Source organism: Tenrec ecaudatus, chromosome 12 (assembly GCF_050624435.1).
Source record: "Tenrec ecaudatus isolate mTenEca1 chromosome 12, mTenEca1.hap1, whole genome shotgun sequence".
Taxonomy (NCBI): Eukaryota; Metazoa; Chordata; class Mammalia; order Afrosoricida; family Tenrecidae; genus Tenrec; species Tenrec ecaudatus.
The window spans coordinates 18,444,611-18,457,328 of record NC_134541.1 but is presented as its reverse complement, the minus strand read 5'-3'; the positions used below and the strand labels follow the sequence as shown (position 1 = coordinate 18,457,328).

Below are 12,718 nucleotides of genomic sequence, written 5' to 3'. Positions count from 1 at the left end.
TCTTTCCCCCGCGGCTCCGAGCGCCTCAGGCCCGCCGCGGGGACCAGTAGCACCCGGGGCGCAGGCGCCGCCTTATGACGTCAGGGCGGCGCGCACTCCGACGGGCGCGACTCCCGCCGTGCCTTGCGCGGCGCCCGAGCCGGAGCGCGGGCTTTCGACTGGGCGCTCTGAGCGGAGGCGCGCGGGCGGGCGCTGGGGGCGGGCAAGGCCCGGAGGAGGGACCCCAAGAGACCCGGACCTGCAGCGCGGGACAGTCGGTCCCCGTTCGCGGCGCTTAGCACCCGGAGGCGACGACAGACTGCCTGCTGGCCTGCGTTTTGTTTGTCCGTCTTCACGGAGAATGAGGAGCCCGTTAAGTGTGGCCGCGGGACCCTACGGTCCTCAGATTGGGTGCCCAACTCCTCGCCCCGCCTAACCCTCACGCCCGCGAGTCACCCCCTTCTTAATTGTCCGACCGCCAGAGGCTATGTGACAAAAAACGAGTGTTTGCCAACGTTGGTGCTGCCCAAAGCCCAGGGTCATGGGTTGGGCGTGGCAGGTACAAAGCAGCCCAGGAAACTCAGGAGCTTCCGGATGGGACCTCCTCTGACTCGTCTAGAACGCAAGGGATTTGAGGGTACACTGTTAGGGAAATGCTTCCCAGGCCTGTTTCCAGGGCCGTGAGATGGTGGGCACATTTATCTAGAGCTTATTGACCATCTGGTCAAAATGTGTTGGCCGATTTGCCAATTGTCTCTTAAATTTGAAGTTATAAATTATTGGCTAAATATTTGTATTTATCTTAGATATTTATAGATAGATATATATAATCTATATTTAGTATAGAAAAAGATATTCAAGATGTACTTTCTAACTGCTTTTGGCATAATTAATTTTTAGTAATAACTAGTGCCTTTTTATTGTTGACTAATATTCCATCGTATGAATTATGCTGTTTACTCACTCACCTATTGAACATTTGATTTCTTTCCTGCTTTGGTGTGTTACAAATAAAACCAAAAGCAAACTAACTCACTGTCAGCACTGGATTCAACTCATAGGTAACAGAGTGGACCTGCTCCTGTAGGTTTCTGAGGCAGTAAGGTGGGCTTCAACTGCTCAGTTTGAGATTAGCAGCTCAGCTCAACCCACTCACCACACTAGTAGGGCTCTTACTACAAATGTGAAATCTTTGTGTAGATAATATTCTTTCATTTCTCTTGGAGAAATAGGAGCCTGGAATGGCTGGCTCATAGATGTGGTTTGGTTTTGTTTTTATAAGAAACTGCTAAACTTTTTAAAAGTGGTTTTAAAGAATGGCTAAATTGTTTTCCAAAGTGCTTGATAATTTTACATCCCTGCCAGAAGTATTTAAGAATGCTAATTGTGCCTCATTTTCATGGACACTTGATATTAGGGTTTTTTTTTTTAGCTTTAGCCATTCCAAGGAGCCTTGGTGGTGCAGTGATTAAGCAATCAGCTGCTTACCCCAAGGTTAGGGGTTCACACCCTCCAGTGTCTCTATGGGACAAAGATGTGGCCCTGTTTTCTTTCTTTTTTAATGGCCCTCTGTTTTCATGAATAAATTTACAGCCTTGGAAACATGGTAGAGAACTACTACCCTAGCTACTGGGGGTCAAGCTGTGAGTTGGATTGGCAATGGGTAGTAGGTTTGCAGATCTCTATTGTGGTTTTAATTTGCATTTTCCACATGATTAATGACCTTGAACAGCTTTACATGTGTTTTAACACTGGATATATTTTAATCGTAGAGTGTGAGAGTAGAGCCAATGGGACTTCCTGATAAGTCCGGTAACTCATTTCAGAAGAAAAATCAAGAATGACTTCAACTTCTTACCAGTTCATATAGTTAGGTGCCCACAAATCAACTCCAACTTACAGCGAACCTATATAAAATAAAATACTGCCTGCTAGTCCTACGCCAGCCTCACCACTGTTCTCTTGGAGCCCATTGGTACCGCCACTGTGTCAATCCACCTTGTTGATGGTCTTCCTCTCTTGTAATACTACCAAGCATGTGGTCCTTTTCCATGTTAGTTCCCGATAACGTGTCTAAAGTATATGAGACAATGTTTTGTCATTCTTCTAAGGATGATTCTGGCCGTATTTCCTCCAAGACTGATTCATTTATTCTTCTGGAAGTCCATGGTATTTTCAATGTTCTTCAGCAACACCATAATTCAAATACATCAATTTCCCCCCAACCTTCCTTAGTTAATTGTCCAGCTTTCACATGCATATGAGGCGACTGAAAATAATCGTGGTTTACTTAGGTCAAGCACACCTCAGTCCCTAAAGTGATATTTTTGCTCCTTAGTACTTTAACAGTGTTTGACACCTGTGTAGGATTTGTCTTATGTCATTCGGGTTTTTAACTGCTGACCACATGAGCATTGATTGTGGATCCCAATAGAATGAAACCCTTGACAACTTCAATCTTTTCTCCGTTTATTATGATGTTATTCAGTGGTCTAATTGGGTAGCTTCAAACATTAGAACAACATGTAGGACAGTCTGCTAAGCACTACGGTAGAAAACTAATGGTGAAAATATGCAGTGTGGCCGTTCCTGCTCCAGAGAGCAGTACAGTTGTGGAGGGAGGAAGAATGATGGAGGCCAAGGGTAAGCAGGATGCTTGGTGGTTCAGACGTGAGGCCTTCGGGCAGAAAGGTCAAGGAGCCAAGGGTAGCACTTACCAAATACTTGTTATTAATCGGTGTTTCTTTTGTGTCCAACCTGGTACCGGGCCTGAGCATTTAAAGGACATTTGATTGATTGGGGATAATGATTGCCTAATTCATCTTGATATGATTGAACTATTGAATTGTATAGGACGTAGATTATGTGCCAATAAAACTTAAAAAAAAGTTCATGGAGTCATGATGAATGTAAACTCACCCTCCAATAACATGCTTATAATAAATACTTAATTCATAATACATTTTCCTAAAAAGAAAAAAAGGACATTTTACCCCTGTCTTCCTTCCCAACAGGGCCATGCTGTGGGTCTAGAGGGCCGAGTGAACCTCCAGAGCCATTTCTGGGTGATAAAAAGGCTGCAGCTTCCCTGTTGGATGAGGAAAGGTTGTTCTTAATGTGTTATTAGTCTTATCAGCCCAGTGACCACTCCCAGGTATGGCTGCGCCCAGGACACTGGGAGTCCTGCTGATCTCATGATAACTGGAGAGGACAGACTTATCAAAGCCATTAGAACGATCTCCAGGCTGCCCTGGCTCTGGGGCTCTTTAGGCTCCTATAAGTAATCAAGTGACCACACTGCAGGTTCCTGGTGGATTCTGCATCTCCTCCCTGCCTCTAGCCCTGGGCAAATACTTTGTGTGAGCGCTCAGGTCCTGTCATTTCCTGCCCACTTAGGAGTGTGTGCTGTGAGCAAAAGGCCTTCCTGGACCTCAGAGGCCATGTGTAAGAGCAGTGGAGAGTCTGGATAATAACAATACTTCTGTTGTTACTAAGGAGCCCTAGTACCAGGGTGGGTTCAGCATTGTGCTGCTAACAGAAAAGTTAACTGTTCAAACCCACCAGCTTCTCTGAGGGAAATAGATGAGCCAGTCTACTCTGTAAAGATATGCAGTCTTGGTGCAGTCCTGTGCTCTCTGTCCTGGAGAGTCAGTGGCTAGCCGGCAGTGGGTTATAGGTTTATTATTATAATTATTTTGGATACAACTAACAGACCTAAAAACTCTGGCATCCAGTGAATTGTGACACACAGTAACACTACACGACAGAGTAGGACCGCCCCAGTTATGGAAGCAGACAACCACTACATCATTCTCCTGAACAGCTAGCTGGTGAGTGTGAACTGCCAACCTTTCTGTGACCAGCCAAGTGCTCACCCACTGGACCATCTTGGCTTCTAGAAATAACATGCCATGAAAACCCATTCCCATCCAGTCCATTCTGACTCATGGCCCTATGTAGGGTTTCTGAAGCAGTACATCGTGACATTCCTACACAGCTTCATCTTTCTCCCGCAGCTAGATCTGGACCAGCAACATTGCGATTAGCAGGCCAACCGATGCCCACCTCCCAGCATCACCAGGGCCCCTTAGACGTGAGACACTTATTTCAGTGCTTCACCCACATTCATTGAGTTCATCCTGTCATCTCCCCCCAACATAGGTACCAGTATGGCCATAAGGCACAGACTCCAGAACTAGACATCCTCAGTTCGAGTCCCGCCCCTTCCACGTTAGTTCTCACTGTGTGACTGTGGGGGAGTCTGTGCCCCCAGGCTTCCCCATTCCCAAGGTGTTCCCTTGCCGAGTATGAGAATTAAAGTGGTTAATATGAGGGTGAGTAAAAAGGTGTCCATACACAATCCTGGAAACCTCGATGAAAGGAAAATAGCCCTTTGTGAAGCTGTCATTTCCCGCCGTGGCCTTCTCCTCCACCTCACCCTGTGAAGGCCGTGTGCCCGCCTCTCTGTCCCATCTCTGAAGAATCTGTTTACCCTCTGTCAAAACAGCGGCTTGGGCACCCGGGAAGGACCCAAATTATGTTCCTTTTCAATGTTCTTTGCGTTTGGGGCCCAAACACAAGTCTGAAGGAGAAGATCATGGCATGTGGGGTCAAGTTTTCGGTGGAAATTTTCGTAGGACAGCTCTCATCCGTCATCTGGGAAGAAAGAAGCAGGTTAATTGTTTCGATGGAAAACAAGTTCCTTGGCCTTTTTCTTAAAAGGGCACTTTTCCATTTTCCAAAACATCTTCCTAATAAGCCCTCATGCTCATTCTGTGTCCTACGAGAATCTCTCAAGGCGATGCCCTTCGGAATTTAATAAAACGGTCTCCTGAGCCAGCCTCTCTGCCCTAACGTTCACTGGCTCAGCAGATCTCCTGGGAAAGCCAGTTTTGATAGTGACCTTTCTGAAGATACCCTAAGGAAACGGAAAACAAACCACGGAGTCCATGCAGACTCACGGTGACTGTAGGACAGAGTAGACGTACTCCTGTGGCCTCCAACGCTGAATCTCTTTATTGGAATAGACAGCCTTGTCTTTCTCCCAAAGTGCGCCGGGTTGGTAGTTTTCAACCGCCAACCTTGCGGTAGCAGCCCAACGGGCAACACCTAACCCTATGCTGCTAAGGCAAGCGTGTTACTGAACATTATGCAGCCAACCACTGATGGCAGAGGCACGTTTAGATATTTTGCTTAGGATCAGCCTGTGCGTGCATGAACCGGAACCCTTGGAGCAATGCATTTTGAATTACTCCCATACTTACAAAGCACAGAGAGCAGTAGCGGGTACAGTTAAATAAATTTCTCCTGCATCTCTTCTTACAGATGAGGAACCGGCACAGAAGAGTTAAGTTGTCTAGTCACCTAGGAAGTAGCAGAGGGGAGACTCCACCCCTAGGTAGTCTGCTGCAGAGCCTATACCAGCATGGAAGAGAGGGTGTTCACAGGAATTACTTGATGAGAAAATAGATGAGGGGATTCCTGAATTATGTGGTATGGAAGCTTCTATGTCTGTTGGCCTTCTTTGGAGGTAAATGAAGTTTGCTGTGGGCAGAAAGCAGTAGGTATCTTGTAACCAGCAATTTAAAATGGAGAATTCTTGCTAAGCTCCTTGGAATTTAAGCCCTTGCTAGATTGAATTCAGCTCAACAGCCTTATGCTGGGCTATGGGGAGAACCACTATCATCCAGCTGACTCCGCGACCTACAGGACACAGTAGTAACCACCCCCCGCCCTGCCCCTAGGGTTTTGGAGGCTGGAATTCTTTAGGGGAGAAGAAAACTCCAATTTTCTCCACCAAAGCAGCTGGTGGGGTTGAACCATTGACCTTGCTGTTAGTGGAACAAGTTTCACCACTAGGGTTCCTAGGCGATGACCCTTCTTTTTCATTGTCACTGAGTTAATGCAGATGCATAGCAGGCCTGTAGAACAGAGCAGAACTGTCCCTTTGAGTTCTGGAGAATGTAGCACTTGTTCGAAGAGTAGAGAGCCTCAACTCTCTGCCTCCTCCCCCAGCAACAGGTGGTTTTGAACTCCTGATGTTAAGGTACCTCAAAGTAGCCCACTTCGACAAACAGGGGCTCCTTTCCCAGGGGATGGATGAATTCCGAGGTCCTTTGGATCCTAGAGAGCTCACAGTCCAGAGGAGGAAATGCTGGTCCACAGCAGATTGTTGACAACTGACCCCAAGATAACCAGGAATTAGGTAGGTGGGAGGGGCAAAGGCAAAGTGGGAGGAACTACTTAGCCAGGGGCAGGGGTGTGATTACAGAGTGGAGGGCCTATCGGTGTGATTGTGGAGTCAGGACTTTACCCCTAGGGAGAATAGGAGGGGACGCGGGGAGAAATCCCCGAAGCAAACCCTTTATGGGATTTCCAAAGTTTTGTTAGAGCAGATTTGTGGGCATCTTATGCCCACACAAAGGTCGGGGTGTTTGAACCGCAGGCCTTGGGAAAGGGTCTTACATTCGGGAGCAGCAAGCTCAGGCTTGCAGATTGGAAGCGTCGCTGGGGCCCGCCAGGACCTGACCTTGGACTAACCCTGGGAATTTTAGCACAGGCATTTTTCCATCCTCGCGCCTCTTTTCTCGGTTCTTGCTGGGCCGGCCACTTTGGGGCCGGTCTGGACCGACACTTGACTAAAACCAGCTGACATCTGCTGGTCACATGTGCCCTCTCCGAAATTGCCACCATAGTCCAGCGGGCGCGGGAGTCTTGGGTCTCTGGGGCCTGGGCCGAGTCAGCCCCGCCCCGCCGGCTCCGCCCCGCCCCGGCCCCGCCTCTAGCCCCGCCCCACCCGCTAGTCCCGCCCCCGCGCACGTCGGCCGCCTGCGCGCCCAGCCGGGAGGCGCCGATTCTCTTGGCGCGAGATAGGAAAGTGCTTCTGTGCGCGCCGGCTGCGGCTGCAGTCCCTGCGCGCGGGCGGCCGGAGCTGCGGTCACGCTGACGGAGCTGAGCGCGGCCCCGGGCCCCGAGCGGCCGCAGCAGCCCGTGTCCGGGCCCCGCCATCAGCCGGGCCCCGGCTCCGGGCTCAGCCAGCGCGCGGGCGGGTGCGGCGCGACCTGGGGGGATGTCTCGGCGGACGCGCGGGTGAGCGAAGCTGGGCGGGCCGAGGGCCCTTTGCCCTACCATCCCCCTCCACCGCCACCCTGTTCCACCGCCACCCACAGCCCGTTCCATCCCACCGCCTCCTGGCCCCACCGCGCGGGACCGGGGGCAGGGGGGCTTCCCCCGGGGTGTTGAGCCCTGCTTGTGCCCAGGTTGGGGCGCGCGCCAAGCCAGGGGTCTCTTGGGGCCGCCAGCTCGGCTCCCCGGGCCTGCCGGGTGCAGGAGGCCGGCCGGGCGAATCTCCCGGGGCGCGGGCCAGGCCCTGCGTGATGTCATTTTGTCTCCCGCCTAATTGCGGGGTGGGGGTGGGACGGCCGGTGTCAGCTGGCAGGACCTTTAGTGGGCCGGAAGGCGACCCCCGGGGAGAGAAAGTGCCGCCCCCAGACTCCGCGAGCTGGAGGCCAAAGTTTGCAAGACACTTGTTCCAGCCTCAGTTTGGGCTCCCCACTCCCCGGCAAGCCTTTCTCCCCAGCATGCCCCAAATCCTCTCCCCCGGGCTCAGAAGGGGGCTCTTTTGTCTCCCCAACCTGCGCTCCGGGCCCCAGCCCGGCGGCTCTCCTAGCCCTTTCTTTGTACTCCAGGCCGGGAGCTCCGGCCACTGGGCTTGAGGATGAGACTCAACCTGTTCAGGGCCAGCCGCCCCTGCGACAGAGGCGGGCAGGGCTCTGAGCTCCATCTTACTCGGTCCCCTGGGAGGAACGTGGCAGTGGGGCCCGGAGCCGGGTCCGAGGGCTCCCCTTCCTGCTTCCCACCTGTGCACGTGGGGCCTGAACTCTGGGTGTCCTGGGGCACAGTGCCAGCCTGCTCTCTGGCCTCTTTGGGTAAGGGCAGCCCAGATGAAAACCAAGCAGGCCCAGGCTGTGGACCTGTGCATTGGGCATGCCGGCTTTCCCCAGTTCCTCTGTGGGGAAGCCGCCTGAGTGTGTGTGGCCCCAGGGACTGGTGCTGGCACAGAGTCTGTCCCTCAGGCTAGTTCCCAGGAATCTTTTCCCAGCGCCTGGGAGCACGCTGAGGTTGAATTGCATTGCTGACTGTCCCAGGTGCCCCCTGGGGTCTCAGTGAGAACTCACTGACCACGTGAGGGATTGGGCCTGTACCCTGGAACTCCACAGTTTGGGCCACTTGTTAAACCATCCCTGCCCCAGTGCCCTCTTCTTGCTCAGCCTCTGACTCAGCCCTGGCCTGGAGCAGAGCCCAGCACATGGAAGGAAGGGTTGTACAGGATAGGAAGTGCTTGCTGCATTTTGCGGGGCTTCTGCTTTCTCAGCTGGCATTCCCAGGGGAGAACTTGAAGGTGCAGAATGAAGGAGGTCCTGGGCCTTGCTGTGTGGACGTGGGAAGCAAACCCTGTGTACCTCAGTTTCCACATCTACGAAATGGGGATCCTTGAATGACAGTGTCTGTGGGAAGTAGGCGGGCAACATGTGGGTGATAAAAATGTCGCCCCTATCTCCCAGCTGTCAAGAGACACTGCGATGCTGTCCCCACCTAACAGTATTGAGCCCCAGAGAGGATCCCCATAAAACTGATTCATAACGACTCTAAGGGGCAGGGTAGAACTGCCCCTGTGGGAGCCTGAGGCTGTCAATCTTTATTACGGGAGCAGAGAGCCCCTCGTCTTTCTCATGAGCGGCTAGTAGTTTCTAACACCTAACCCTTAGGGTCTGCAGCCCAACTTCTAACCCACTACGCCACCAGGGCTCTATGAAGAAACATTTGCAGAGCTTCTGAGAAGCAGAGTTGGTGAGGCGTCTGTGAGTAGTTGATCGCCCGCCCCCATATTTATTTTAAATTCTGGAAAAATCGCACATTTGTCATGTCATTTTTTTGATCACTGTTCATGAATATTTATTACGTTCTTCATGTTCAACCGTCATCATGCTTCATCCCCTTAAAAGAAGCTGTGTCCCCTAAACAATGAGTTGGTCTCAGAGCCGACTTCAAGCTAGTGCCAGGGGGATGGTGGAGCCTTGGCACACTGGGTCAAGGCTGGACATGGTGATCCGTATCCAGAGATTGTCCATGTGTGCCATGGATCCCGACTCCCAAGCCCCTTGTGACAGGAGAACTGCCCCAGGGGGTTCCTAGGGTGTACACTGGCCACAGCATTCTCGGGGCGGCTGGCGGGTTTGAACCCCTGACCTTTTGGTCAGCAGCCCAGCACTAAACTGGCAACCCCATCGAGCAGTTACCCTCTCTTACAGAGGTGCCGTGGGTGACACCCAGCAACAATAGTCCTTGCAGTGGGGTGGGAGTGGCAGGATGAGGCTGGGTTCCACACCCTTACACTGGGTGGTACCCTCCTACTTCTAGAAAATTTATATTAATGGACATTTCTTAGCGAATAGGCCAAACCTAGACTGGCATTCTTCTACTTGGCGATTTCCTGAGCCTCTCAGCCCTGGTTCTGAGGCAAAGGAGCCTACTTTGGCAGATAGGATTTTCCCTGGGAAGCCTCCACTGGGTGACTCCAGAGAACCCTGCCAAGATCTGGAGACAAAGTGTGTGGCAGGTGGGGGAGTGTGCCTAAGGAGGGAAGCTTTCTTACTGATGCCCCAAGTCTCCGAGTCCAGGTAGGGCGGGTTTTTACCCAGCCGACAAAGGCAGATTGGGAGCCTTGCTCCTGGAGGTGATCCGACGCAGGTCCTGCTGTGTGGAGTGGGAGAGGGATCCTAAGCTTCCATGAACACCCGAGGTTCCTGGAGGTGGAGTGTGGGCTCCGGATCACGGGGAGGCTTCTCGAGCAACTTGCAGACCTGCCTGATGGGGAAGGGAATCATCCAGAGGGTCCAGCTGCCTGGGCTCCGACGGTCTCCCAGCAAACTGCTGGGGCAGGCGAGGGTGGGAAGGAGAGGAGCAAGAAGTGGAAATGGTTGCTAGAAAATGGATTCAAGGCTTGCCTTTAAAACTCTACTCTTTCTTAAGCTCTGGTCCGAACCCCATGCCTTGATGATGGCCTACAGCAAGCAGCTGCGGTCACTCCCCAAATAAGAGTCTCAAGAGTCCAAGCTTTGCCTCCAAAGCCTTAAGCTTTACAGAGTCTCTGGAGGGGGTGGGGTGTGTGGGGGCGTCTCATGAGAGTGAGGGAGTTGTCACATTGCAAAAATACCACGTGGAGTCATCATAATGATGGTAAAGTCTTATTTTGTTGTGTAGCTTTCAAAGTCATTGGGATTTATTCCCTTAAAAACAGCTATAACCCCCCCCCCCAAAAAAAAACCAAGCCAAAAAAAAAAGCTATAATCCTATTGAACGAACATTTTTTTAAAAGAGGAGAATGTATTTTCATGTTCAAGAGTCAAAGCTTGCTTCTCCAAGCCTTTCCCATGCCTTGACTGGCTGCTCCCCACCCATGGTGGCTGTTTGTCTTGTGGGGGCTCATGGCCTGACCCTTAGCATGTTCTCCCTACAGAGAGGAGCTGGAGGAGCCGCACTGCCAGGACACAGACTCAGATGTGCCCGAGCCGAGGGACAGCAAGTGCAAGGTCAAGTGGACCCACGAGGAGGTGAGTGCCAGAGCAGCACTGGGAACAAGAACTTACCGTGGGCTTTCCGCCTGATACCCCACCCCTGGGAGGAAGAGGGTGAGGGTGTGAAGCGGTTGGGTGGGTCCTCTGACTCTCCTCCACAGAGTCTAAACATGCTTGAGGACTCTCATTTCTGAGCCCCCTTGTGGGGTGGGGGTCTGCGTCCCTCAGGCCTCAAAGCCAGCAGTTGTTGCGCCGTCTGCAGTCGCTGGCTTGCTCTGCCTAGTGGTATTGCTGCAGCTCACCCTCCGCTGCTTTCGCTTTTCGATTCTCAGCAATATAAAACACACAAAGCAAAAATAACAGGATGCATTTGGTCGGATACAAATGATGTATCACTAAAGGTGTGGCCGGAAGAAAATCCATTTAGTTTTGCTTTATACATTTTATAGTGTTGCTCGCATAGGCCGCACAACACGCGTCTCTGTGTGCCGTTTGGTGATAGTCCGTACACTCGTGGAGCTGTGAGCCCATCCTCCTATTACGCTGAGCCTCCCTTAACACAAACCCACTGCCCCCGAGGTGCCTATCTCAGCTGGCTCTTGTTACTTTGACCCCAGAGAGTTCAGAAGAGAGGAAAACGCGCAAGGCAGGCATGGTTTACTAGTTCCGCTAAACCAGTGTGCGATTTTAAGGAGACCTGGACGTGTTTCTGGTTTATCTTTATGGGAGCTGGCGGCCTCATCTTTTTCCTGTGGAGTCCCTGGCGGGCAACTCTCTCTCCCACAGCTTTTGGCAGTTCACCATTCTACAGGTGTGTTGCTTATTGATAGCAGTTGTAATTAACTGTGTAACCCTACCTTTCTGTGATATATTTTTTTTAATCACTGATTACTGCCCCCTTCGCCCCACACTTTCTCCCCACCACCCCATTGCCCAGTCCCTTACAACCACTGATAAAGTTCACATTCAGGCTCTGCTAATAAATGCCCAAAGGGCCATACCACTCAGCTATACGCCTCAGCCTGAAAGCATTCAGCTTTAACTCCATGGGTTAGCAAGTCCAACTTCCGGAATGAAGTGCCCCGAGACACCTGACTCTTAATAAGCCTCCGCCAGAAGGCACTCGCTCCATCTCTGGGTAAGTCCAATTTCCCCAATTAACTGCCCAGAGGCGCCCTCCTCCCATAAGCCTCAGCCCAGAGGCATTCAGCTTTACCTCTGTGGGTCTGGGTCAGCAAGTCCAATTTCCCCAATTAACTGCCCAGAGGCGCCCTCCTCCCATAAGCCTCAAGGCATCCAGCCTTACCTCTGGGTCTGGGTCAGCAAGTCCAATTTCCCCAATTAAGTGCCTAGAGGCGGCGCCCTCTGCAGCCAGGCTCCAACCCAAAAGCCTTCCGCTTACTTGCTCTGTGGGGTGGGCAGCTTGTCTCCTACACGTGCCGTGGCTCCTGGTTGTGTTGCTGTTGCTTCGATGTTCAGGAGGTTGACTCGGCAGGGATCTCGGCTGCAGAGGACACGCTCCACTCCGGGCTCTGGCTGCTACTAAGATCCCTCTTGCTTCTCAGAGGGCTCATGTTGTGATGGCAGGGTAGCGCTCCAGGGAATCCTGTTTGTTTGCAGTTACAGGTGAATCTGTCTCTTGCCCCACTTCCTCACCAGACGCATGCAGAGGAAGGTGGTTGGGTGGGCATTAGAGACACTTTCATAATTCCCTGCTTCTGCACATTGCCTGTGTTATTTCCACAGTTTGTCCGTCCATTCCTCTGTTGGTGGATGTCCAGGTTGCTTCCTTTGGGCTGTTGTCTGTCCTGCTGTAATGAACACTGGTGCCCGAGTCTGAGTTTCTACTTTCAGGCCGTTCAAGTCCATGCCCAGGAGTAGAATTGCTGGGTCCTCTGGCAGTGCTCTTTCTAGCTTTTTGAGACGCTGCCACTCGTTTTGTCACAGTGGTCGCCCCGTGTTGATCAGGGATCCAGCTTCTCCACATGCTTGCCGGTGTTGGTGATTGTGCTTTCTGTGTCTTTTTCTTGGGCAACCTTGTGGGCGTGAGATGCATCTCACAGAGCTTTGATTTGCATCTGATGACAAGTGCTTGGTGGCTGCTTGAATGTCCTCGCTGGTGAAATGCCTGTTCAAGAAATCCTTTGCGCGTTTGGTGATTG

The 12,718-nt window shown here is 51.9% G+C and overlaps 1 protein-coding gene across 1 annotated transcript in view; it reads left to right on the top strand.

The window, feature by feature from the left end:
• The first annotated feature begins 6,934 nt into the window (after nucleotides 1-6,934).
• MYBL2 (MYB proto-oncogene like 2) overlaps nucleotides 6,935-12,718 on the top strand; it is a 37,793-nt gene continuing 32,009 nt past the window's right edge. The window contains exons 1-2 of the mRNA XM_075528730.1: nucleotides 6,935-7,068; nucleotides 10,499-10,592. Coding sequence (XP_075384845.1) covers nucleotides 7,049-7,068; nucleotides 10,499-10,592 — 114 coding nt within the window. The 5' untranslated portion in view covers nucleotides 6,935-7,048. The remainder of the gene's footprint in view (nucleotides 7,069-10,498; nucleotides 10,593-12,718) is intronic.